The 23,412-nt window shown below is 46.9% G+C and overlaps 1 protein-coding gene and 1 long non-coding RNA gene across 6 annotated transcripts in view; one reads left to right on the top strand and one right to left on the bottom strand.

Annotated features, from left to right (window-relative positions):
• The window catches only part of GLRX3 (glutaredoxin 3), a 31,705-nt gene extending 18,083 nt beyond the window's left edge, over nt 1-13,622 (bottom strand). For 2 of the 3 annotated variants that reach the window (XM_045040858.1, XR_002736992.2), the window contains exons 1-2: nt 13,464-13,622; nt 7,307-7,415 (exon numbers count right to left, since the gene is read on the bottom strand). In XM_045040858.1, the coding sequence (XP_044896793.1) occupies nt 7,307-7,415; nt 13,464-13,552 (198 nt within the window). In that variant the 5' untranslated portion in view covers nt 13,553-13,622. The remainder of the gene's footprint in view (nt 1-7,306; nt 7,416-13,463) is intronic. The other variant, XM_023241115.2, reaches the window with a different exon arrangement.
• A 68-nt stretch (nt 13,623-13,690) lies between these two features.
• Nucleotides 13,691-22,358, top strand: LOC109492787. 3 transcript variants are annotated; one of them, XR_006587427.1, is made up of 4 exons: nt 13,691-13,893; nt 16,781-16,968; nt 17,765-17,825; nt 22,316-22,358. It is a non-coding gene; the product is annotated as an uncharacterized LOC109492787 (long non-coding RNA). The 3 variants fall into 3 exon arrangements; XR_006587426.1 differs by lacking the exon at nt 22,316-22,358 and adding an exon at nt 18,108-18,919; XR_002736993.2 differs by lacking the exon at nt 22,316-22,358 and having other exon boundaries at nt 17,765-18,919.
• Nucleotides 22,359-23,412: the final 1,054 nt, after the last annotated feature.

Here is a 23,412-nt window from a genome sequence, read left to right as displayed (position 1 = left end):
CGATGACTAGGGCAGCTCGCTATTTTCTCTTGCAAATAATACCCCTGGAGTGCCCGGCACACACTGGCACTGGGTGAGGCTCAGCTACGATCCCTATCTTTGGTACAACTGGATTCTAACAGCAAAATAACACAAATTTTAAAAAGGGGCAGTACTAAGGGGCACCTGGGTGGCTCAGTAGGTTGAGCATCGGACTTCGGCTCGGGTCATGGTCTCACAGTCTGTGAGTTCGAGCCCGCGTTGGGCTCTGCGAGCCGGCAGCCTGGCGACTGCTTCTGATTCCGTGTCTCCCTGTCTCTGCCCCTGACCCGCTCATGCTCTAGCTCTCTCAAAAATAAACAAACATTAAAAAAAAATTTTTTTAATAAAAGAAAGGGGGCAATACTCAGCAAAAACAAGATACTATGGTCTTAAACCAAACCAAAACAGGCAACATCGGGAATCATAAAAACACATTCCTCTGTGCTGCTTAAAGTTGACCTCTTCTCATATTCCGGCTGGTTTCCAAGGGTCTCCCTTAGTGACAATTCTTCTAGGAAGCAAATCATCCTCCTGAAATTCCTAAAGCCAGGAGGATCACCACAAGCACCTCTCCTCAAAATAGCTCCCAGCGAGATGACATCTTCTTCCTAAGACAAAGGCAGTGGTGACAAACAAATCCTCCCAGAGCAGGGGCCAGGACGGTCACTAAAGGCACAGCCATTCTCCCAGAACATCAAGGGTTATCTGAGGCCCTAAAACCTCTGCAGCAGTAAAATTCTCTGGAAACATTTTTATTGGATGTAAAGCAACATGACAGTTCTATCAATGAAAATAGAAAATAAATAAATACTGAAAAGTGAGCTGCATTCAGAAAAGACCAAGGGCAGTCAATAATAGCTATCTTTCATGGAAAACCTACTCGGTGCCATAAACCACAACAGGCTCTTTGCATTCAATTGCCTAAACTACTTAACACCTGGAAAAGTGTATGGTACATTATCATCTCAACCTTACAGGGGGCTAGGTAAAGATGTAACTTGTCCCAAAACACACAGTCACTGGGTAGGAGAGCTGAGAAATAAACCCAAGACTGACTACAAAACCTATGCTTTTTTTCACTATACTACGGTAAACTTTTTCTACTCTATCGATCAAAAAGAAAGATTAAATTTCAAAGATAGGATTTATACATGACTTTAGCCCTCACCAAACACGAACGTTTCCAGAATGGAATTTCAGACAGAATGCCTTTGTTGGGAACCATCTACTTCCTGAACCATGACTCTCAAACTCAGACCCTTCCCGTGTGCAGTCGGGTGAGGAGAGGCAGGGAGCTGTTACCACAGCAAGGTTAACTGCAGAGGTAGGGAACTCCCTCTCTAGAGGGTCACCAAAGACCACTATGATGGTAATGGCTGACAGCTATGATTAATCTAAGCCAGACACTGTTCTAAGTGCAGTTTGTATACTGAGCCATTTAATCTGCACGATCATAGATGCCGCCATTACACCTAACTAACAGAAGAAACTGGAATTTAAGGAGGTTAGGTAACTCAGCCAAGATTCCAACAACGGTGAGCAGTGGAGGAGGGCAGTGTAGCTCCAGAGCCAAGCTCCTCTCTACACCGCCAAGCTACCATTTCACCAAAGCCAACGGTTACTCTTTGTTCATCATGTTACTGACCTTTCAGTATCATTAGTACGACCGCACCCACCTTCTCATGATACCCTTCACTTGGCCTTCCATGTTTTGCTTTGTTTTTCCTATAACTCTCATGACTCAGTCTCTTTGGCTTCTTCCCTCACATCTGGCCAACCTCTCCACGGCTGGCACATCCCAGGACTTGGCTCTGAGCGCACTTCTCTTATTTACGCTCATCCTCCCTGAGCGGTCTCATCTAAGAAACACCAATATGGCGACAACGCCCAAGTTGTATCCAGGCCAGACCTCCCCGCTCAGCTCCAAGCTACACGCTTGACATCTGCATGTGGATCTCTACCAGGCATTTCCCACCAAGCCTGTTCCTCCCCAGGGCATCTCTGTCTTCTTTCATCCAGCCAGTGATCCAATCAAAAGGAAGACAACTTTGATTACTCCATTTCCCTCACCCGACATCCAACCCGTTAACAGGTCTTCTGGGTTCCCCCTCCAAAATACAAGCCAAATCAGACCATGACGTCATTTCGATGCTCCCTTGCCACCAGTGTCCAAGGCATCTCTTACCTGGCCTGTGAAATAGCCTCCTAACGTGCGTACTTGCTTCCAGTCTGCATCCTTCTGCCACTTCCACCCACTCCCCACAGGACAGCCAGGTAAGCGCTTAAAACCAGAAACTGATGTGTCACTTCCACTGCACTCAAAATAAAACCCAAACTCCACCAGTGCCCACAGGTCATGTGGCTGTTGCCTCCCCTTCCAGCCTCCTGCCATACCCTCTCCCCCTTCACTGGCCCCACCGGTGGCCCATATGCAGGCCAGGCCCTCCAGCAGTACTCACTTGCTAATCCACAGCCTAAAAGTTTGTCCTGGCTCTCCCAAGGACAGCTCCTTTTCATTTTCCAGCTCTCGTACTAGATGCAGCTCTCCAGCCAGACGGAATAAAGCACCCATCAGCCCAGGTTCTCTTCTTCCACACCCGATTTCTTTCCTTTCAGAACTATTCTCTGAAATTACCCTGATAATGTTACCCGATTACCCTATTGTTGTGTACCCCCAGTGACTAGCATAGTAGTGGCCTGTAAGTGTTGGGTAAATAAATTTTGACACAATACTGAATAAATGGTGGTCACTATTGCTAAGCCAACAACGGGAGTGACCACTGGCCAGTGTGGCACTGATCCCCAAGGCTGAGGAGGGAACAATTAAACCTGACATTCAGGAATATTTTGTTAAACATCAAAAAGAGGCTTCTTTCTAACTCTGTGACTTGTGATATTAAAGGAAAACCTTTCGAAGTAAAATTCCTTGTCCAAATAGATCTTTAATGTTTTTGATAGCTTTTTAAAAGACCTTTACCAAACGTAGCCCAGGAATGGCTAATGAACTGTTAATTGTTAATTTTTTTTTTTTAATTACCAAGACAGCATAAATAAAAACTAGGATATTTTTAAGATTTAGCAATTCTACTTGAATTATCTGAGAGGCATTTTTAGAGTTCTCCAAAAATGGAATCCTACACAGGTTCTCTAAGATGCCAAATAAACTGTTCAGTATTCTCTGACACTGAAAAACAGGAATTCAGCTAAGTGGTACCTAGTTACACAGCTGGCTGACACCCTTCTGGAGATGACCCTACATTGTCTGTTTACAAATACTAACTGAACAGACATTTAGAATTGAACATTTCTATAACTACACAGAAATTATCTATACTGATTTTAGAGACCCTTAGAAACTGAACTGTGAGCTGTATTTTAAGATGCCTGTGCATTCAAGAATCAAATTATAGCAATTTCTATTTTTTAAGAATCAAAAAATACAAATTTAAGTATCTAACTCCTATACCTTTGCCTTCATATCTGAAGTTACAATGGACGTAAAATTCAAGTTCGGCAGGAACTATACAAATCAGATTACTACTAAATGAAATACAGTAGTACAAAACCTCACCAACCAGGTGGCCAATAAGCTTGACTTTGAGATTTTATGTACCAAAGTGCCTTATATGGTAAAACGAGTACCACGGCGTAATTGAATCAGAATACCAAGCTGGAAGAGGGGTGGGGGAGGCTGGCCTAGGAGATGGAAGCCAATGACACAAAGGAAAGCAATAAAAAAAATGAAAACAAGGTAAGGTACAGGTCTCTACTTCAAATATCCCACCACCTACTCAAGAAGCCAAACAAAACAGGAATTAAACAACAGAACAGACAAAAGTACAAGATATTCTCTAATCGCTGAACCATAGGCACAGACTAAGTTTGGAGATGGAAAAAATAAAAAAAAAAAGCCACAGGGGTACATGGGAGACTTCATATAAAATGGATTTGATTTGAATCATCATGTTGCACACCTTAAAAATATACAATTCTCATTTGAAGAAAAAATAATAATAAATTTAATGTAACAAATTGAATAAAATATTTCAATTAATTTAAATCACAATAAAATCAAACGTAAAATAAAAAAAAAAAATGAACAGCCACTCTACGAAAAGACGAATTTGACTCGGACCTCGAATAGAACTACTGGTACCCAACTACACCATCACAAGGAGCCTTATGCTGTTCTCGCTCCTTCCCACCCCACTACCACACCCTAGACCTTGAAAGATTCTATCTACCAAACAAGGGAGTAAACAATAAACGTGTATTCCCATTTTAAAGGCAAAGAGTCGGGGCGCCTGGGTGGCTCAGTCGGTTGAGCGTCTGACTTCGGCTCGGGTCATGATCTCACAGTCTGTGGGTTCGAGCCCCCTCCCCCCCTGTCGGGATCTGTGCTGACAGCTCGGAGCCTGGAGCCTGCTTCGGATTCTGTGTCTCCCTCTCTCTCTCTGCCCCTCCCCTGTTCATGCTCTGTCTCTCTCTGTCTCAAAAATAAATAAAAACATTAAAAAAACAATAAATTAAAGAAACAAAATTAAAAAATTTAAAGACAAAGAGCTAACAAACTGACTTTACACATTTTGAAAAGCAAGGACATGTAACATCTTAATTAGCCATTTAATTTTACTCTGAACAAATGTTAAGTTTTCAGTAAGACTTTGGGCCATAAGAGCGACTCCTATGTCTTCTCGAAGGCCTTGGGAGGTGTGCGAACCTCCTGTGGGGCCCAGAGCCTTGGGTTCGGGCTAGATGGGGCAGCCAATGCGCAACAGTGAATCACCGCAAGGCACGGGCATATACGTGGTGCCAAGGAGCGTGCGTGCACTTCATCACCAGCCCATCAGTACAGGAAGGAGGGTGTCCGTTCACGTGCAATAAATGTGAGAGTCCTGCCTTTCAACAACCTGTTCCAGTGAGCACAGACTAATTCGGACCAAAACGTATGCTAACTTTTCTCAGGTATTACTTTCCCATTGTCTACAAAACAAGAAACTGTTGGTGGTCACAAAACTCTACACTCAAAGTATTAAAGGGGCGCCTGGGGGGCTCAGTCGGTTAAGCGTCCAACTTTGACTCAGGTCACCATCTCACGGTTCATGGGTTCCAGCCCTGCGTCGGGCTCTGCTGACAGCTTGGAGCCTGGAGCCTGGACCCTGCTTCAGATTCTGCGTCTCCCTCCTTCTGCCCCTCCCCTGCTTATGCTCTGTGTGTCGCTCAAAATAAACAAACCGTAAAAAAAAAAAAAAGAAAAAAAATTAAGTATTAAAAACATTATGCTTGAGATCACCTACATGATGATTTTGGAAATCTAAGTTATAAAATGGACTGATCTCTATAATTCACAAGTCATAAATGCCAGACTGTTGGCAGTCAAAAAACAAAAAAAAAAACTAAGAAATCAAATTAAAAGACACAGAGCAGAACATCAGTTCCCTTCCCTAGACTGTTCAAAAAGCTCTCAATAACAAAAGACAGTTATTTTAAAATGAACTGCACCCTCTCTTACTGGGGAATGCCAACAGACCTCTCAAATATTTTACTTCTTATTTGCTCACCAATTAAATTACCTACCTTACAAAGTCCACTGCAGGTTATCCCTGCCATTTAAAGACCAACGACTCCACAGAGTGAATTTTCAGAAAGTAATGACTCCTGGGAGAACTGCCCCACCTAGCGCCACCCCCTACCCCCAAGAGGCAGGTGCAGTAGGGTTCAGGCATCCCCAGCAGACCAGGACTTCCAACGCCTGGCGAGACACTTAAGCACTTGAACAACTTAAAATCTCACAGCCAAGTGTGGTACCAATGTGAGAAGTAATTCTATAGTCTCTTTAAATAAACCATTCAGATGGCAGCTCAGAACAATGTGTCACCTAAACCTGTAACATTATACACATAAAAGCAGACTTGCAACAATTACCATCATCTTGATTAATCTTATGATTGAAATGTTTAATCATTCATTCCACTTGTAATCATTATCTTTTATCACTGACCAAACATGCAGTTTTAATGTCTCCTTCTATTATTTATACTGGACATTTTAGGGTTATATTCTAAGGTTACATTTACACATTTCATTGGAATTTTAAATAAGTCCTTAAATTTTAAAAAGCTATTACTTCTATATTTGCTCTATCTTCATTAAAAAAAAAAAAAAAAGAAAACACTGAAAGGATTTCATGCAAAATTAACACAGGCAGCCCCTTCTTTATAGGGCAGGACAGCGGGGTGGGGGGGGGGGAAGGTGCAGGGGAGCTTCGCGTTGTACACCTTTCACGCTGTTGTGATTTTGAGACATCTAACTGCAACACCATTCAAAGCACACTTATCTGTACAGAAACTGCCTGAAAGTTTTATCTCCTGTTACACAGATGAATTAGCCTTCAGAATTCTGTTTTCAGTGGATACACAAAGCGGAAAATAGAGATGTCACTTTTAACCCCACATGTGGGTATATTTGCTAAACATGTCCTCTGAACTCACAAATTCTGGTTTCATAAAATAAGGCTTTGGTCTTTCTTGTTTCTTTAAATCTGAAGGATTCAAGTTTCTGAAACCAGGGTTTCACCTCTAAGATTCTCGGCTTCTCTACTGTGGCTTTGTTGTTTCAACCAGTACTAAGTCCTGAATGACAGCATTAAATGTGCTAAACCAAGTAGCTAATCCACAGCCTCAACTATCACTTCCTAGTACGTGCCCACCCAAGACACAAAGTAGGAACTAGAGCACGCAAAGCTGGGTGAAAACAAGGCAAGCCAGAGAGACACCAGATTCCTTCCTTCTCTGCTTCCTACACAGGTCAGCAAAGCTTTCGGTTTCTCCTCTGGGTCTGCATTTACCTGGCCCCAGATCCCAGATAGCAGCTTCTTTCCGTTCCCCGGGGTTCCCAGCCGCCTCCCACACCCTTTCTCCAATCACTTGGCACATCACACCTTGCTCTTCAATGAAGCAAGCTCTGTTAGTATTTTTACCGTACTAAAACCACAATGGCCCACACTGAATGATCTAGTCTGCTTCTGTTCACAAACATCCCCGCTGCCCATCCTGCAATCTACCAAGCATGTGTCAGGGAAAGTATGGTGATTGTTACACTACTCGGTACTTGAGAAATGCAAAACAATTTTAAGATTTTTAAGAATGATCTACTGCAAAAATAACACATGCACCAACTATAAACGTAGAATCCCACACCCCTCCTCCCTTACGTTAGTAAAATGCAGTCTGCATCATAAGTCAGAATTAAGCTCACAAAAGATGCGACACTGGAAATACAATACCTTCACAAATGAAACTTGAGGGTGCTCTTTGGCCAACTCTGCCATCACGTCGTTCATCTGAGCACACTGCGGAGCCCATGGCGCCCAAAAATGGACCACGAGGAGGGACCTAGAAACCAACAAAACGCAATGTTTTAAAGCTACAGTGTCTTTAAAAATAAGGAGATATGTATATATGTTCAATTCTATCACCAAGAAACCTGTACAAGAACTGCCTGAATCGCTTTTGTACTGCTACAATTTAGTTGTATTAAACAAAGACTGAAATGGAAGGCTTGCAAGGTCTTGATAATCTTTCGGATGAACTTTCAAGTCAATGGTATCTCTTGAGTGAAGACTTACTTCATATGAAGTGGTTCTAAATATTCATCCATCTCAACTCACAGTCCTATAAATCAATTATGTTCTCAGATCCTTAGGAAAGGCAGAAACTAGATGTCTGCACGATGTCTCTGAAAAGGGACTGCAGGTAGATGGTGACTACAAATTCTAGGATTCACTTTCTAAGCACAGTACTGTGGAGGCAGAGGTATAGTTGTGACCACAGGAACAGGAGTAAAATGTTGCAAATGAAGGCACGAGGCAGAAAACAAGCGGAAAAAAAGAAACTACTTTTTACTACGACATCCTTTGTTTACATTATGCTACAAACGATTCTCTAAAAATTGATAGTATGAACAGACAGGACAGTGGATTAATAAATTGTTGACTAAGTTCTTAGGCATCTCAGTGTATATTTACCAACTATTTTCATACAAAATTGTCTTGGCAAAGATATCTTTTAAGTCTATCCTCATACTGAACTTAAACACCCTTCCACAGAATTCTAAGTTCAAATATAACCACCCCCAATCAGAAAAAATGTGAAAAAGCAGGAAAAAAACACAATTTAAAAAAAATGTTACATAGAGAAAGGAAGTAAGGGCCACTAACCTGTGGGTAAGCAAGGGAGTGGCAACCCGTAAAACCAGTGAAACAGTACGGCTGAGAGAAGAGTGAGCCTCCCATCCAGCGTCAGAGAACAGAACAAAAGGGATTTCAGAGGCAGGAGGGGCAGGATTTGGTTGGTGACCTTAGAAGCAAGGGCTAGAGCGACTCCAAGTTTCAGTGACTGATGGATGACCAGCGGTGGCAGCAGGCATGGGTCACATATACTAGCCGCTAACCTGAGAGGAGAGGAAACCTGGTGGGCTGCTAGTGATGGTCTCAAACTCAGGAAAGAAGTCTGTGCTTCATCTGCAGACAGACTTGGGATTCAAGAAACAGAGCTGGCACCAAGCTCTCCAAAAACACAGAGGTCAGAGCCTCTGGACTCATCAACAGGAGTTGGGACAGACAGAGGAAAAGGAACCCGGCAGTAGACCAGAAAATGGAGCCTAAATGGAACATTCTGGGGCTCGATTCTGTTGTGCCCCTCAAAGGTTAAAGGGCCTCACAGAAGTCAAGAGAAGGAGGAGGAAGGAATGACAACCATCTGATGCAGGTGGCGGGGCACCAGCAACGCTGGACGGCGGAAGCACAAGTCGGACTGCAGCATGCGGGGGACTGAACCTAAGAGGAGGAAGCAGGTTGCTAGAAATCTACACTTTAATAAGAGATCTGTCTGTAAACAGGGGGAGTCCCAGACAGAGGCAAAGACAGGCTCAAGGGATTGGCTTTTTTTTTTTTTTTTTTTTAGTTTATTTATTTATTACGAGAGAGAGAAAAAATGTGAGCGGGGGAGGGACAGAGAGCGTGAAGAGAGAATCCCAAGCAGGCTCCACACTGTCAGCGCAGAGCCGGATGCAGGGCTCAAACCCACAAACTGTGAGATCATGACCTGAGCCTAAACTGGACGCTTAACTGACTGAGCCACCCAGGTGCCCCTGTTTTTTTTAATACAAGAAAATCTTCACGTTTATCTTGTGAGGGGGTAGTGCAAGTGGAGAGGAAAAGGTTGAAGGCAAAAGAGCCTTCTAAGGATGCAAAGTCTCGCTCGGGGCGGCAGGGGAGGGGAACCTAAGAGCAGAGAAGAATTCATCTTGAGATAAGAGGCAGTCTGCTCCAGGTCAGGAGTGAAGCAATCCAGAATGGGTAAAGCTACGAATAAATGTTAGATGTTGGGGGAGGGGAGAGTAGAAGGAGAGTTGGGGAGATGCTGTTTTCCCAGGTAGGAAGCGTGTCATTTGCTGAAACAAAGGAAAATGGAGGTCTGAGTCCCAGACAGCACTGAGGCAGAAGGGAGAGCTGCCCGGGGGCACACGAGAGGAAAGCAGCATGTTCTCAAGAAAGACCCACCTAAGGCTGGAAAGGACATACTGTGGGTCCCTAATCAATAGGTTATCGCTCGTGTCCAGCAGAACTCAGAAGCTCCAACGTGTGGGTAGGTGGGCCTCAGGGCCTATGGCAGAGACTATGCTGTGTTTCACCAAGTGTGGTTTCCTTCTCCTCCTGGGCATACAGCCTGACTACACTTGCAGCTGTCTGGGGCCCCAGAACTGAGCTCTGGCCAGTGTGACGCAGGCCATAAGTGATCTACCTGCCCCTCAAAAACCTCTGAATGAGCCTCTGCAGAGGATGCTGGGGAGGCTCCAAAGCCTAAGGGGACGGGGAGAAAGAAAAGAGGCCCACAAAAGGACCTGCGCACGAATGTTCACAACAGCCTCAGACACAACAGCCAAAAACTGGAAATGACCCAAATGTCTACAAATTGGAGAAACTGTTGTCTATTCATATAATAAAATACTCCTCAGCAGTAAGCAGGAACTAATGACAGATCCATGCAACAACACGCATCTCGAAAGCATGCTGGGCAAAACAACCCAGACATAAGAAACCAGCAGCTGTAGACTCCATTTACATAAAGTACCAAGAACAGGCAGAACTAATCTACACTGACAGAAAGTGGATCAGCGGTGGGGATTACTGGAAAGGAGCTAAGGAACATTCTGGGGCTCGATACTGTTGTGAATGGTGATTACTTGTGTACGTACAACTATAAAAATTCATCATACCTAACTATTAAGATCTGTGCATTTTACATGATGTGTATGTTAATACCTCATTTTTAAAAAACTGGGATACCATTTTCTACTAAATTGAAAAGGATTTTTTAAATAATATTCCACGACCAAAAATATGGAGAGAGCCAAGCATTTCCATATCCTGCTGGTAAAAATTAAACTGCAACCTTTCAGAAATTTCCTACACACAGTCAAGTATCTATCCTAAGGAGGTAATTAAAGAGACAAAGATTTATGTATATAAATACTTTTCCATTATCTTATAGAAAATAACTAGAAAAATCAATTCTTCAACAATACTATAGTTTTTTTAATGGTCAAACAATAAAATACTATCAAGACATTAAGAATCATTTTTCAAGGAATTTTTACGACATGGAAAATTGCTCACAATATGATCGTATTTTTAAAAATTAAGGGGCGCCTGGGTGCTCAGTTGGTTAAGCGTCCAACTTCGGCTCAGGTCATGATGTCACGGCTCCCGCTGGAGCTTCACATAGGGCTCTGTGCTGACAGCTCAGAGCCTGGAACCCGCTTCAGATTCTGTGTCTCCCTCTCTGTCCCTCCCCCACCCGTGCTGTGTCTGTCTGTCTGTCTGTCTCTCTCTCTCTCCCCCCCAAATAAACATTAAAAAATAACTTCATTAAAATGTTACCAAACTTTATAATTGAACTGATCTATGCAAAAATAAATAAGTAATACACCTGAAACTAATATACTGTGTCAATTATACTCTAAGAATTAAAAAAACGAAAAAAGTACACCTACACAACTTAAATTCCATTATCACTAACATGGCTTTGAAGAGTAATCTAGGTCTTAATCATGGAATCTTCCCAATTATAAAATAGCAATAACTAATACCCTGGAATGTTGGGAAGATCAAACAAAAATATGAAAACGTTTTGAAAACACAGAAGTATGATAGTATCAATAGTTATTTTACATTACCCACAATATTCTCATATTTAGATGCTTAGCTTTCTAGTTAAGACGCCGGGTCTGGTAGCATGAGGATATAAACCGGAAACAAACATGAACGCTGCCGCCGCCCTCTCTTAGGTTATAGGTGAGAGTACTCTGTCTGTAATCCAGTGTGCATGGTGTGCCGTTGAGGACCAGGTTCAAATCCCAACTAACGTGACTTTGGACAACGTAACAGACACCTTGGTTCTTCATCAGCAGGATAACTGGTGCTCGATAAATAGCAGTTTCTCTCTCGTTAGGTGTTCTGCTCCTGCAGTTCCTCATCTGCAGATAACACCAGCTACCCTTTATTAAATACCGCCTATACTCGACTCGTAAGTATTTTACACACGGGCAAAATCTCAATTACTCTGCAGATGGGTATGAACATTCCGCCCAGCACAGACCAGCTGAGGTGTCAGCGATCCTCAAACACCTGACACGACGCAAGCAAAAAGTTCAATTCACGTAAAATTTTAAAATTGAGAAGTGATGTTTACAAAGCAGATTTTTAAATGACTACAATGCCAAGTACTATTTAATTTTTTTTTAAGTAGGCTTCACGCCCAGCGCGGAGCCCAACGCGGGCCCAAACCCACAGCCCCGAGATCAAGACCTGGGAGGAGATCAAGCGTCTGAGGCCCAACTGAGCCACCCAGGCGCCCCTACTTAATAACGTAAATGCTTCCATTTTCACCGAAACCGGCAGATTTATTCCCTTCCTGGATGCCATGCATCATGGCCCAGGTGCCTGTTTAATCGCTACGGAAAAGGTGTCTTGTCTCCTGGATCACTTTAAGTGCGGGCCAGCGGCAAGAATACGTGGTACGGTATGGACTGTGTTATTTTAAGGATTTTTATGAATAAAAAATGAAACCTAAAAACCAAACTGTGCAACACACAGAGCAAAACAGTCTTTCAGGTGATAGTAAGTTCAAACACGTCCGGAGGGCAGGCCCGCGCAGGCCCTGGTCCTTTCAGGAAGCGTCCACCTTGGCTGTCCTCCTAATCTGAACGCAAGCGCGGGATGAGTCAGAACCCACCTTCCATCAATGAGTATTGGTCATTTCTCTCCTTCCTCCCCACCCCAAACAATTTTCCAAGCAAGCCTCAAAAGTCAAAAGAGCTGTTCTGGTCAATACCTTTGACTCCGCCACGTCCCCAGCCCATGACCAGCCACAAGTTCAGGCAGGAATTCTCACCCTGCTCCATTTCCAACACAGGCACCTAACTCCCCCGTCTCACTTGCTCTCCCGAGCATGGCACTACCTGCCCCTAAATCAAATCCGGGGGTGGGGGGGAGGGGGGGTTAATCCCACGGAATTGGGTCCACAGGCACTTACTGCCTGGGAACGCCATGCAACTACTCTGTTCCATACTGAAAATACTCCGGGCTGACGATCCCGCGCGCCAGGCGAGGTCGCGGGGTACACGCACCGCCTCCTTCACCCACCACGACCCTAGGGAGCCGCTACTCTAAGAATCCAGCTCACCGTCGAGGAAACTGAGGCCCGGTAATGAAGCCTGCCCAAGGGTCACAAGGCTAGGTAGTGGCGGGGCTGGGGACTGGCTCCCCGGCCATCCGGCCCTGGAGCCCCCACCGTACCCGGCGGCAGTAGAGCGGTACGAAGCTCAGAGAACCCCCAGGCCCCGGAGGGCTCACGGGGGGAGGCGGCAGGAGCGCCGCGGGGCGATCCCGGAAGCCCTGGCTCGTACGCGCCCACCCAGTTCGGTGTCCCCCAATCCCGCGCAGCCCCGCGGGTCCCCGTCTGGAGCCGTCCCCAGGGCCAGGAGCGCGTGTGCCAAAGCAGCACAGACCCCGGCTCGGCCAGCTCCCCAAACAGGAAATCCCCGTCTGCGGCTGCAGGTGAGCTGGAACACGCGAGCACTACCCGAGTATGCACACGTCTCGACCGCTCGGCTCCAGGGAGGCAGAGTCACCTAAGCCGCTAGGCCCTCCTCAACCGCCCGCTGATGGCAACGCGGCCGCGGGGTCTCCGCGCCCCTCCCCCGGCCCCGGGGCCGACTCGCCGCGCCGCCGCGCCCCGCGGCCGCCAGGCCGGGCGTCCGGGCCGAGCCGGGGATCGGGCCCGGAGACCAGGCTCGGGATCCGGGGGCCGCCGGCCGCCGCCCGGGAGGCCGCCCCCCGCGTGCGTCCCCTCAGCCCCGCCGCCCGCCGCCCCGCTTACTTGGCTGTGAGGCGCAGCAGCTCCTCAAACTGCCGGGTTGAACCGACCTCCACCACTGCCGCCGCCGCCTCGGCCGCCCCCGCCGCCATGCTGCAGCCGCCAGACAAGAGCAATCGAGCGCGGGCGGCCGGCGGGGGCGGGGCCTCCGGGCGACTGCGCACGGAAGCCCCGCCCCCGGGCCGCCCCGGGCCTGCGCTTGGGGCGAGCGCGGAACCGGGGGCGGAGCTTCCGGGGGAGCCCCCTCTCGCCTGACCCGCGTGCTCCTGGCATCGCGGACGCCCGCCTCGCTGGGCGCCCGCTCCCGGAGGCTCCGCACCTTCCAGACAGTTCTACAGCAGCCGGGAGGAGGGTGTGTGCGCGACTGCAGGTGAAGTCAGGTCTGGACGTCCCACAGGATAGCATTTTAATCTAAAATGAAATTAACTGAAAGGTGCGGATGGAATGGGATAGATGTTACTGAAAATGGAAAATCACATTATTTAAAATGCAATGAGAGCCATGAGGAACTGTTTTGTATCCTGACTGTAGTTACACATGCAAACCTAAACATAAAATTGCACAGGACAAAATACACACACAAATGAATTCCAGTAAAACTGGGGAATCTGAAGAAAAGGGGCGGATTGTGTGATCATGGACATCCCGGTTGTGGTTTTGTACTATGGTTTTTTGCAAGATGTCCTCTTTGGGGGAGAAGGTACACAGGATCTCTCTGTATTATTTCTTAGAACTGCACGTGGCACAAAATTATTTTACAGTGAAAAAAAGTTTTTTAAATAAAACCTAGAGATTACTATGCAAAAATGCAATAGAAGGAGGGGAACCCCATGTTGCAAAACAGGGTGTATACTCCCATGGCCATTTTTAAAAAGTTTTTTTATGTTTATTTTTGAGAGAGAGAGAGAGAGAGAGAACTCCAAGCAGGCTCCATGCTGTCAACGCAGAGCTGGACGCAGGGCTCGAACCCACAAACCATAAGCTCATGACCTGAGCCAAAATCCAGAATCCAACACTTATCTGACTGAGCCACCCAGGTACCCCACTCTGATGGCCATATTAAACAGGAATATAAGAAATTAAATGACATAACTATCTATAGCTGAACACAGCATAGAAAAAGTTCTTCAGAAGGATGTGCCCCAAAGTGTTAGGAGAGCTTGCCCCTGCAAAAGAGCAGAGTGAAAGGGAAGACCTTCATTTTTTACGTTATGTACTTCTTAGTGTCATTTGCATTTTTTCAAAGAACATGGACTGTCTTTGTAATTTTAAAAATAATGAAATTGTAATGCACAAGGGAAATGTGCAATAGTGATTCTTTTTCAAAAAGCAGTAGTAATCACCCCTTCTGAATGTGGCTGTTCTAAAAATCCCTATTTCCCCTTTAAATGGAATTTGCTGATAGTAGCACACACCAGCTACAGAACATGCTCTCTACTTACAAAAAAAAAAAAAAAGGAAAACTCCCAGATCCTTACCATTTGTCACTCATGCTCTTTCTGCCGCTATCACCATCGACATAGTGAGTGATAGACATTAGACGCAGGCATAATGGTTAGCAGCTGACCTCTGAGCTTTAAAATGCTCTGACTTTGGGGGCACCTGGGTGGCTCAGTTGGTTGAGTGTCCAACTCTTGATTTTGACTCAGGTCATGATCCCAGGGTCGTGGGATTGAGCCCAGAGTTGGACTCCGTGCTGAGCGTGGAGCCTGCTTGGGATTCTCTGTCTCTCTCCCCTGCTGGCGCTCGCTCGCTCTCTCTCTCTCATAAAAAAATAAAATGCTCTGACTTTGGCAACAAAAGACCACTCCCCTCAGCCCTGAGCCCAAGCCACACGTGGGAGGCTGTCGCATCTGAGTTACAGGTACATAAGCATATATACACGTATAAAGTGCTTGTCAGCCTTCCGAAGCCCTCACAAAAGAGTCTGTATTTATCACTCAATGCTCCTCCAGCTGCTGAGGTGAAAACATCACCACCTACCTACACTTCATAGCTAAGGAAACACCCAGACCTGCGGCAGGGAAGGACCAACACCAAGATCACACTAGGCCTTCTCTTTACACCTCCTGCGCGTCTCGTGTACCCCACTGCACCCCATCCCTCCCCTGTGAGTACGCTGTGAGTACGCTGTCGTCTCTAAGCTTGTTGCACCCAAAGGGAAAAGCTCATTATCCTAGTAAACTGGTTTGGCCCGTTACAGAATACTCTGGACTTGGCTTTCCCTCCAGCCCGTTAGTGTGGAAGAGCGTAAAAACACAGGAAAGCAATATACTGGGGCTGTTTTCGGCCTATGTACCGATGTGTGTTCATCCCAGGCACTGACCTTCTGCTGACCCCATACAGAAGCATCATTTAGCCATGTTCTATTCCCTCCCGGCGCCCCCTTAGGGAAGCCAGTGACATTTCACCTTAAGTGTCCCCTGAGCAGGGGCCTCTCCCGGGCTCCCAGACCCTGCTCAGTCAGGAACCAGGCACAGCTCAGCTCTCCTGGGACAGAGGCCCAGCCCTGAAAAGGACAGGACAGTTAGGCTTCTCCACGGGTGCTGTGCTTCGTCTCAGGGACCCGCAGCACAGGGATCTGGAGGCCGGGGCCCCGCGTTGTGAAGTCTTGGCCTGGGAGAACCAAAGCTCCAGACAGAGCTGCGGGAAGCCTTCCTGGCAGCAAAGCAGCCCCCCCACCCTGCATCTGTGAATGGACCCCATTTTAAAGAGGGGTGAGTGTGAGAGAGAGACTGAGGGGTCATTATTTTTCCAGGTAACGACAGCTAACATTAACTGCTCCTAAATAGGCAAGGAAATATTTTCGCCCTGCATTTTTAATGACACATCATTCCTTCCTGGGGCCAAGTGTCACTTACTCCCTGGCAGGGCACAGTGCTGAGGAGCTAGGCAGACACAAATAAGTCATGGCGGACAGGAATGCCTGGTCACTCTAGGTGAGGACTTGGAATTAAGTCCCCACCTGGAGGGGGTTTCTGTAAACCTCACCCCAAGGATCTGAGAGACACAGGAGTCCTGGGGTGGGGGGAGGGCGGGGAGAGAACGAACCAGCGTTTTTAATGGGCAAGGCATGGCATTAAAAAGTGTTGTTATTCAAGTAAAATGGCCAATGTTTCCTTTCTTTTAAGAGAGACTCTTAAATTCCAATTACTCCGCCCCCGAAGACCAGTTGAGAATAACCCCAACTGGAGGGAATTAATTTCCTTAGGAATTTCACTGTTACAAGATTAATGGAGCCCCCCTGCAGAGAAACAGTAAAACTGTAAGTACAGTAGATTTGCACCTGAAGGATACATATTTTAATTTCTGTTCTCAAGCTGCGATAACATCTTCTGGAGCTACTATAAAAAGCATAAATGAGCACCCGCATGTCTGCTGAGAACTTGCTAACACGGAGCTTCCCGGGAAGAGTCTGCACCTGGCTGGGGACGCCCAGGAGCCTTCAGCTGCAGGGTTCATGCTCTGTCCACACGTGCTGGTGGCCAAGGATCATGATCAGGGCACGGTGAGACCACCCCAGGACGCAGAGCTGGGAAGGGCCCAAACAACACACCTGGAAGGGAGCCCTGACTAGTCGGAGTTGGTGGTGACCAAAATCCAGAGTAGAATCCTTGGACCAGATTCTGCTAAATGGACCCGAATCCCCCTGCCCCAGCCCTGCCCACTCGCCTTGGCATCCTGACACCACCCTCCTGAGAGACCGCAGGGCCGGATGCAAAATGTAGAGGGTCTGCATCCTGCCCTCCGGAGCCCTCTGGGGACCTTCACCCCACCGTCCATCAGCTTTGGTGGCCCCAAGAATGGGCCCTGGGGCAGGTGTCTCACAAACCACGTTGAAATATACCAGCAGTTGGGATGCCCCAACTGTCCCCGATAACCAGGAATTATCCCAATGGAGAAGTGGAAACAGGCTGTCGACCCTTAGGAGCCCAGACCTTGATCTCCGACCAGTCGGCCAATTTTCTGTGTTCCTTTCCCTACTAGAAACTGCTTTTATTGGAAGAACTCTATGTATATGCTGGCTATAAAGGTTGTTTATGCTGTCATAGCTAGATTTTTATTGGTTGTATTTTTGCTGCACTTGCTTGAAAAATAATTATTTTCAAAGAAAAGAAGAATTACATATCCAGTAAACTAAATAAGACTCATGTTTATTAGGGACCTCTGACAGCTCCTCAAACGTGAAAAAAGATTTCAAAGCAGTGAATGGACAATTTATGTGCAAGTTTATTTGTAAAACAGATTTCAAGACATACTTCATCTTGGCTGTGCCAATAAAAATACATTCCATTTCTTTTCAGAAATGTGTGTTATCTGATGGTTCCACAGCAATCCAGTTTCTCCTAAGATACGACTATGCAGGTAAGCATGTACCCAATAACCTAATCTAGAATTGGGATGAAGCTTTTGGGGTTGCTACCCACGAAAAAAATATGAACGTACCTCATAAGGTGCCCTGCAGAAGAAATGTATTTATAAGAAATGTAGCCCACGAATCTTAATCCAATTTATTGCGATCTCCAAAAACACTTTAGCCAGATAATTTTTAAATTAATTTTTAATTCCCTGCAATGTATCACCGTCCTGAGAGGTGACAGCCCGTTTTCCATCCCTGGCATAAATTCTAATCTCTCTTCCACCGAGGACCAGACGGGGTGGCCGGAACCGGCTGCAGAACCAGTCTCCGGGCGGTAGGTGGCATTAGCCACCTCCTCAGGCTGGGGAAGGAGCATCCTTTGTTGAGTGGTTTCTTTATTCAACCTAGAGAGGCCAGAATTCAGATTGGCCTCAAATACTGATTCTGAGTCTGTAGAGGCTCTGCTGATCCACCAAATGGGTACTTTTTTCCCCAACCTGCCAACTTCTAGTACCTTCTCCTGCCCTTCTCAGCACTTGACATCCTGTGACATTTACCAAGTCTTAACTGTGCTGCGAAGGCACGTCAGTACGGGGCTGGGGGAAGGGTGGTGGTGAGGACAACTCCGCACGTTGTCGCTACACGTGCACATGCGTGTTTGTTTACCCGAAGGTCCAGGTCCCGGGGTGTGATCGTTGCAGATACGGGACACTTGGTTGGCCGCGAGTGTTTGTGATCGCTGTGTGCGTTTCTATGCAGCTGCTCGTTGTCTTGCGTCCACCTTTCACAGGGAGACCGTATTGCGTGCGCACCCATGTGTGACTCTGTCTTCTCTAAGTCCTTTTGGTGCTAATTCTCTGCTCCTGGTTATAATTCCTGCATCGGTTTTGAGGAACTAAGGACACAGATGAACTTGACTTGGTGTCACAAACCAGATCCCTTGTCAATCAGAAGTCATTCTTAAGAGAGCTGAGAAGTTTTAGGGGCGCCCGGGTGGCTCCGTCGGTTGAGCGTCCGGCTTCAGCTCAGGTCACAACCTCACAGTTCACGAGTTTGAGCCCCGCGTCGGGCTCTGTGCTGACAGCTCAGAGCCTGGAGCCTGCCTCAGATTCTGCGTCTTCCTCTCTCTCTGTCCCTCCCCCACTTGTGCTCGCTCTCTCTCTCTCTCTCTCTCAAAATAAACATTAAAAAAAATCTTTAACAGAGCTGAGAAATTTTAACCAGGGAAGCACCTTCAGGCTGTGTGGCCCCAACAGCTCACGTCTCAACAGGGACCCTTACAGACCCTGGCTCTCCATCCATGTTGTGTCACTTGAATGCATGGGCCTTTGTCCCACTGACCTTGGCGCCCTCTCACAGTCTGCTCTGGCACGGAGAGGTCGCCACACGGAGTGGACATCTGGAGTGTCCAGTAGGCACTATGAGTGAAGCTGGCCCTTCCTGTCTGTGGAAGAGATTCAGGGCACAGAGGTCTGGGAAACACTGCAAACACACACATTCCTTGGAGACACAGCTTAGCGACCCACCGCTAACAGCCAATCATCGGTTCTCGGTGCACAGCAGAGGCCATCCCAACCCGGGAAGCTGACTGGTTCGACTTTGGTTAAATCAACGACCACAGTAGTCTTACACTTGCCTAAATTCCTCGAAAGTCCGCCACACCCACAACAGCTTCCTGCACAGGGGCAGGACTAAGGTAGGCCAGGATTTTTATTTTAATCCTCTGGAATCTGTCTTCTTGAACCTTTTCCAGAGTTGCTGTGTGAACGTTGGCCCAGCGCCACGGCGCCCCCGCTGGAGTCCAGTGGGCAGGATAGGGCAAAATGCATGACGTTCAAGGCACCTCTACTCAGCCAGCTCGGGAGCCTCTGTGCCCGTTCCCAGTAGCTGCCCTCCAGGAAGTTCAGGGGCAATGTCAGGGATTTGGCAAAATACTAACTCTTGGTGCTGGGAACAAATTTGGATTTGCTTCAAATCCAGAAAGGATTCTCAGTTCAGATGGTCTCCAAACTGGCTCACTCATTTCGGGTTTTCACGGTTGGGGCGGTTTTCCTGTAGAATAGCTGCTGCCTTCAAATTCCTTGCTCTGGGGGCACCTGGGTGGCTCAGTGGGTTAAGCATCCAACTTCAGCTCAGGTCATGCACGATCTTGCGGTTGGTGGGTTCGAGTCCTGAGTTGGGCTTTGTGCTGACAGCTCAGAGCCTGGAATCTGCTTCAGATTCTGTGTGTCTGTCTCTGCCCCTCTTTCACTTGCATTGCCTCTCTCTCTCTCTCTCTCTCTCTCTCTCTCTCTCTCTCTTTCTCTCAAAAATAAACATTAGGGAAAAAAATTCCTTCCTCCAGAACCGAACAAACAAAAAAGAAAGGAGAAAAAAGAGCAAACCACTGATTTTTTTTTAAAGTTTATTTATTTATTTTGACAGAGAGAGAGAGAAAGAGAGCACGGGGAAAGAATCCTAAGCAGGCTCCACACTGTCAGCTCAGAGCCCAACGTGGGGCTCAAACCCATGAACCATAAGATCATGGTCTGAGCTGAAATCAAGAGCCAGACGCTTCACTGACCGAGCCCCGCAAGGTGTCCGGCAAACCTCTGATTTTTAAATGATGCCTGGGTCCTATTGCTCTGTAGCATGTATATAAAATAAATGAGTCACTATTTCACATTCTCATGACAAAGTAGCTGAAGTTTAGACCTCCATGGATGTGTCCCTTCCATCAGAGTAAAGCAAAACTTGGTGGTAACTCCATTATTAGCCTACGTTTAAGTTAGTATCTATTATTCACTCATTCATATGAAATACGCCTTATTGTAATCGAAAGAAGTATCTCACTTAAAAATGTCAATGCTAACATTCCCTTTTGACTTTCCAACCATTCTTTCTTTCCTCAGTTCAATGAGTAGTCGGAGATGGAGGGGAAGAGTCTCCTTCCTATGTGAAGAGGCAAATGTGTGGGACCCTGGAAGGGTCTGAGGGAGAGGGTGGGTCCCACAGACCCCACAGGAAGGCTCTGGCAGGTGCCGAGCCCAGCAGGTGGGGCTGGATCGCCCCAGGGCCTGTGGTGGGAGAGGCAAAGGGCCTCCTGGTTCAGCGAGGTCTCCGCCAGCCAGCAGCCCCAGCCCCTCCGTGTGGGAAGCCCGGCTGGACCCCCGTTCCATCCTGCTGTGTTTTACTCCTATCGTCCTGGACCCTCCCGCCTTCTCACCAGCCTGGCATGGACCAGGAGGGATACTTTCCGCTGTTTGGATGAAATCCTAATTTTCTAGCTTTCCATGCATTTTTGGTCCCTGAATCACAAGCAGTGACTGGTCCCCTCTTCATGATGCACAGTGGGTTTCCGGCCACTCGCTTTTCTCCCCGCTTGAATCATCCTTCCTTACCCAGGACCGAGTTTTTATTGACCATCCCTATATTTACCCTGCAGAAATATGTCCTTTTATGATGGGGCATAAATATGAAATGGCAGTGTTCTGGGACACCTGGCCACTGACACGGCAGAAGGAAGCCGGATTCCCGAAGACTCCCCAGGCCTGATCATATCCTTAGAGAGAATGTTCTAAGGGCTGGCCGCACAAATCTTTAACACTATTTAGCAATCTCTTTGGAGGGGGTTTGTCTCTTCTTTACCTGAGCTGTAGTATATGAGCTTGCACATCTTTGCTTTTCTTTTATAATTTCAAATTATATATAGTCAGGAAATATTGCATTCACTGGCAATCAATTTATTTTGATTGATAAAAAGGGGTTAATAAAACCCCCCTTAGAAATAACAAGAAGGGAAACAGTAATATATCTTTTGTGGTGGCTTCTTTGGCGGTGCATAAAGAGAGCAAGGTTCTTTACTTCTCCCCGATAAGTCTTCTCCTTTATTTTCTATACCTAGTGAGTCATTTATAATCCTTATTATTTCCAACCCACACACAGCCATATTTCCACATGCAGGGGTCCTCCTTACTATGTTGTGAGAGCCAAGAGGCCCAAACACCCTATCATTTATATGAAAATACATGCCAAAAATGGATTATCAAACATAACCAATGTGACTTCATACACTTGCAAATAAAAAAAATTTAGGATGAAATATAAAACATCGTGCTAAAATCTCAATCTATTGTTGAAAACACAGCATAGCATAGAAAGTACACCTGTGTCTGGCATTCGACAAATATTACCGAGTGATTAGAAGCAGAGAGAGGTCAGAAGGAGACCCAATTAATCCCTCCATTCAAACATAAAGCTATTACTGATTTTAGGCGGCACAGTTGTGGTTTATTAATATTTTTATTTATTTACGGCGCCTGTGAAGAAAATGCAAAACGACGGACCATAAAAAGCTTGCCTTCTGTACGTAACAAGTGTTTACGCGGACGTTATGGGATGGGTTGGGGGCGCGCACATCGTGTGCTATGTTGTCTCATGTATATCTCTAATTTGTACTGGTCACAAAGTCTTTTGGTATTTTTAAAAAATTTTTTGTAATGTTTATTCTTGACAGAGAGAGAGAGACAGAGCATGAGTGGGGAGGGGCAGAGAGAGAGGGAGACACAGAATCCGAAGCAGGCTCCAGGCTCCCAGCCGTCAGCACAGAGCCCACCGTGGGGCTCGAACTCAAGAACCTTGAGATCATGACCTGAGCCGAAGTCAGATGCTCAACCAACTGAGCCACCCAGGCGCCCCCAAAGTCTTTCAGTATTAAATAATGATCTGCTGCTGGTCATTCCCAAAGAGTACACTTACAGTGTCAGGAAATAATGTAGGGAGCTGGCTTAGATCAGAGACGTCTCCACGGAGAGATAGCATTTTGAAAGGTGAAACGTGCTGGGCTGTGTTTGGCCTCAACGAACTCTTCCTGGAGCATTATCAAGATCGCATGTAGAAGAATCTTATACCGACTCTTTCCATAAAGGAAAATATAGCCCGGACTAAAATGGCATTGAACAAACCGTGACCCTCGAGGAAACAAACGTCTCCCTTCTAGAGAGAGACGTGTGTGTGCCTCAGATTCGGATCCTCTGGGGATGAAGCAGTCTGTCCGCAGGGCGAGGGCCTCACAAGCTGCTGAAGACCAAGGCTAACAATGCGAGCCCAGAGATAGCAGAGCTTACGTTCCCACTCACCAGCCCAGCGAGAAGAGAGGTCCTTACCGCTAGCAGCCCAGAGGCCAGAGGGCAGGGCACCCTCCCGAAGGCCCCCCCTGGCTGTGGCTGGAGCCGATGCCTCACAGGTAACGGTGCTGCACTCATTCATTCACTGGCCTTGCCCTGAGTACCCGCCCTGAGCCCTGCCCGCGCTGGGAGCTGGGGACACAGATAAACATGCTCACAGAGCTTCCAGAGAGTGGCAGGCCGGACCCTGAGTTCATGGACCACAGACCTGCTCCCACTCAGAGAACCTTCCATGTTCCAGGCAACGGAATGTTTTGGAATGAGTGAGTGGGTGGGCAAGCGAGCCTCAGTTTCCCCGTCAGCGCGTGAAGCGCTGCCCTTCCAGTCCTGACTTGGCGCTGTGTCTGAAGGTGGTCTCACTTGTCGGCTGGCTTCTCGTCACGACAGAAAGGAAAGCAACATGCCGAGGCTTTCGTAGGCAGCACAC

The sequence above is a fragment of the Felis catus genome, chromosome D2 (assembly GCF_018350175.1).
Source record: "Felis catus isolate Fca126 chromosome D2, F.catus_Fca126_mat1.0, whole genome shotgun sequence".
In the NCBI taxonomy this organism is placed as follows: Eukaryota; Metazoa; Chordata; class Mammalia; order Carnivora; family Felidae; genus Felis; species Felis catus.
Note: the sequence above shows the minus strand (reverse complement) of the source record. Positions and strands in the feature narration are given on the sequence as shown.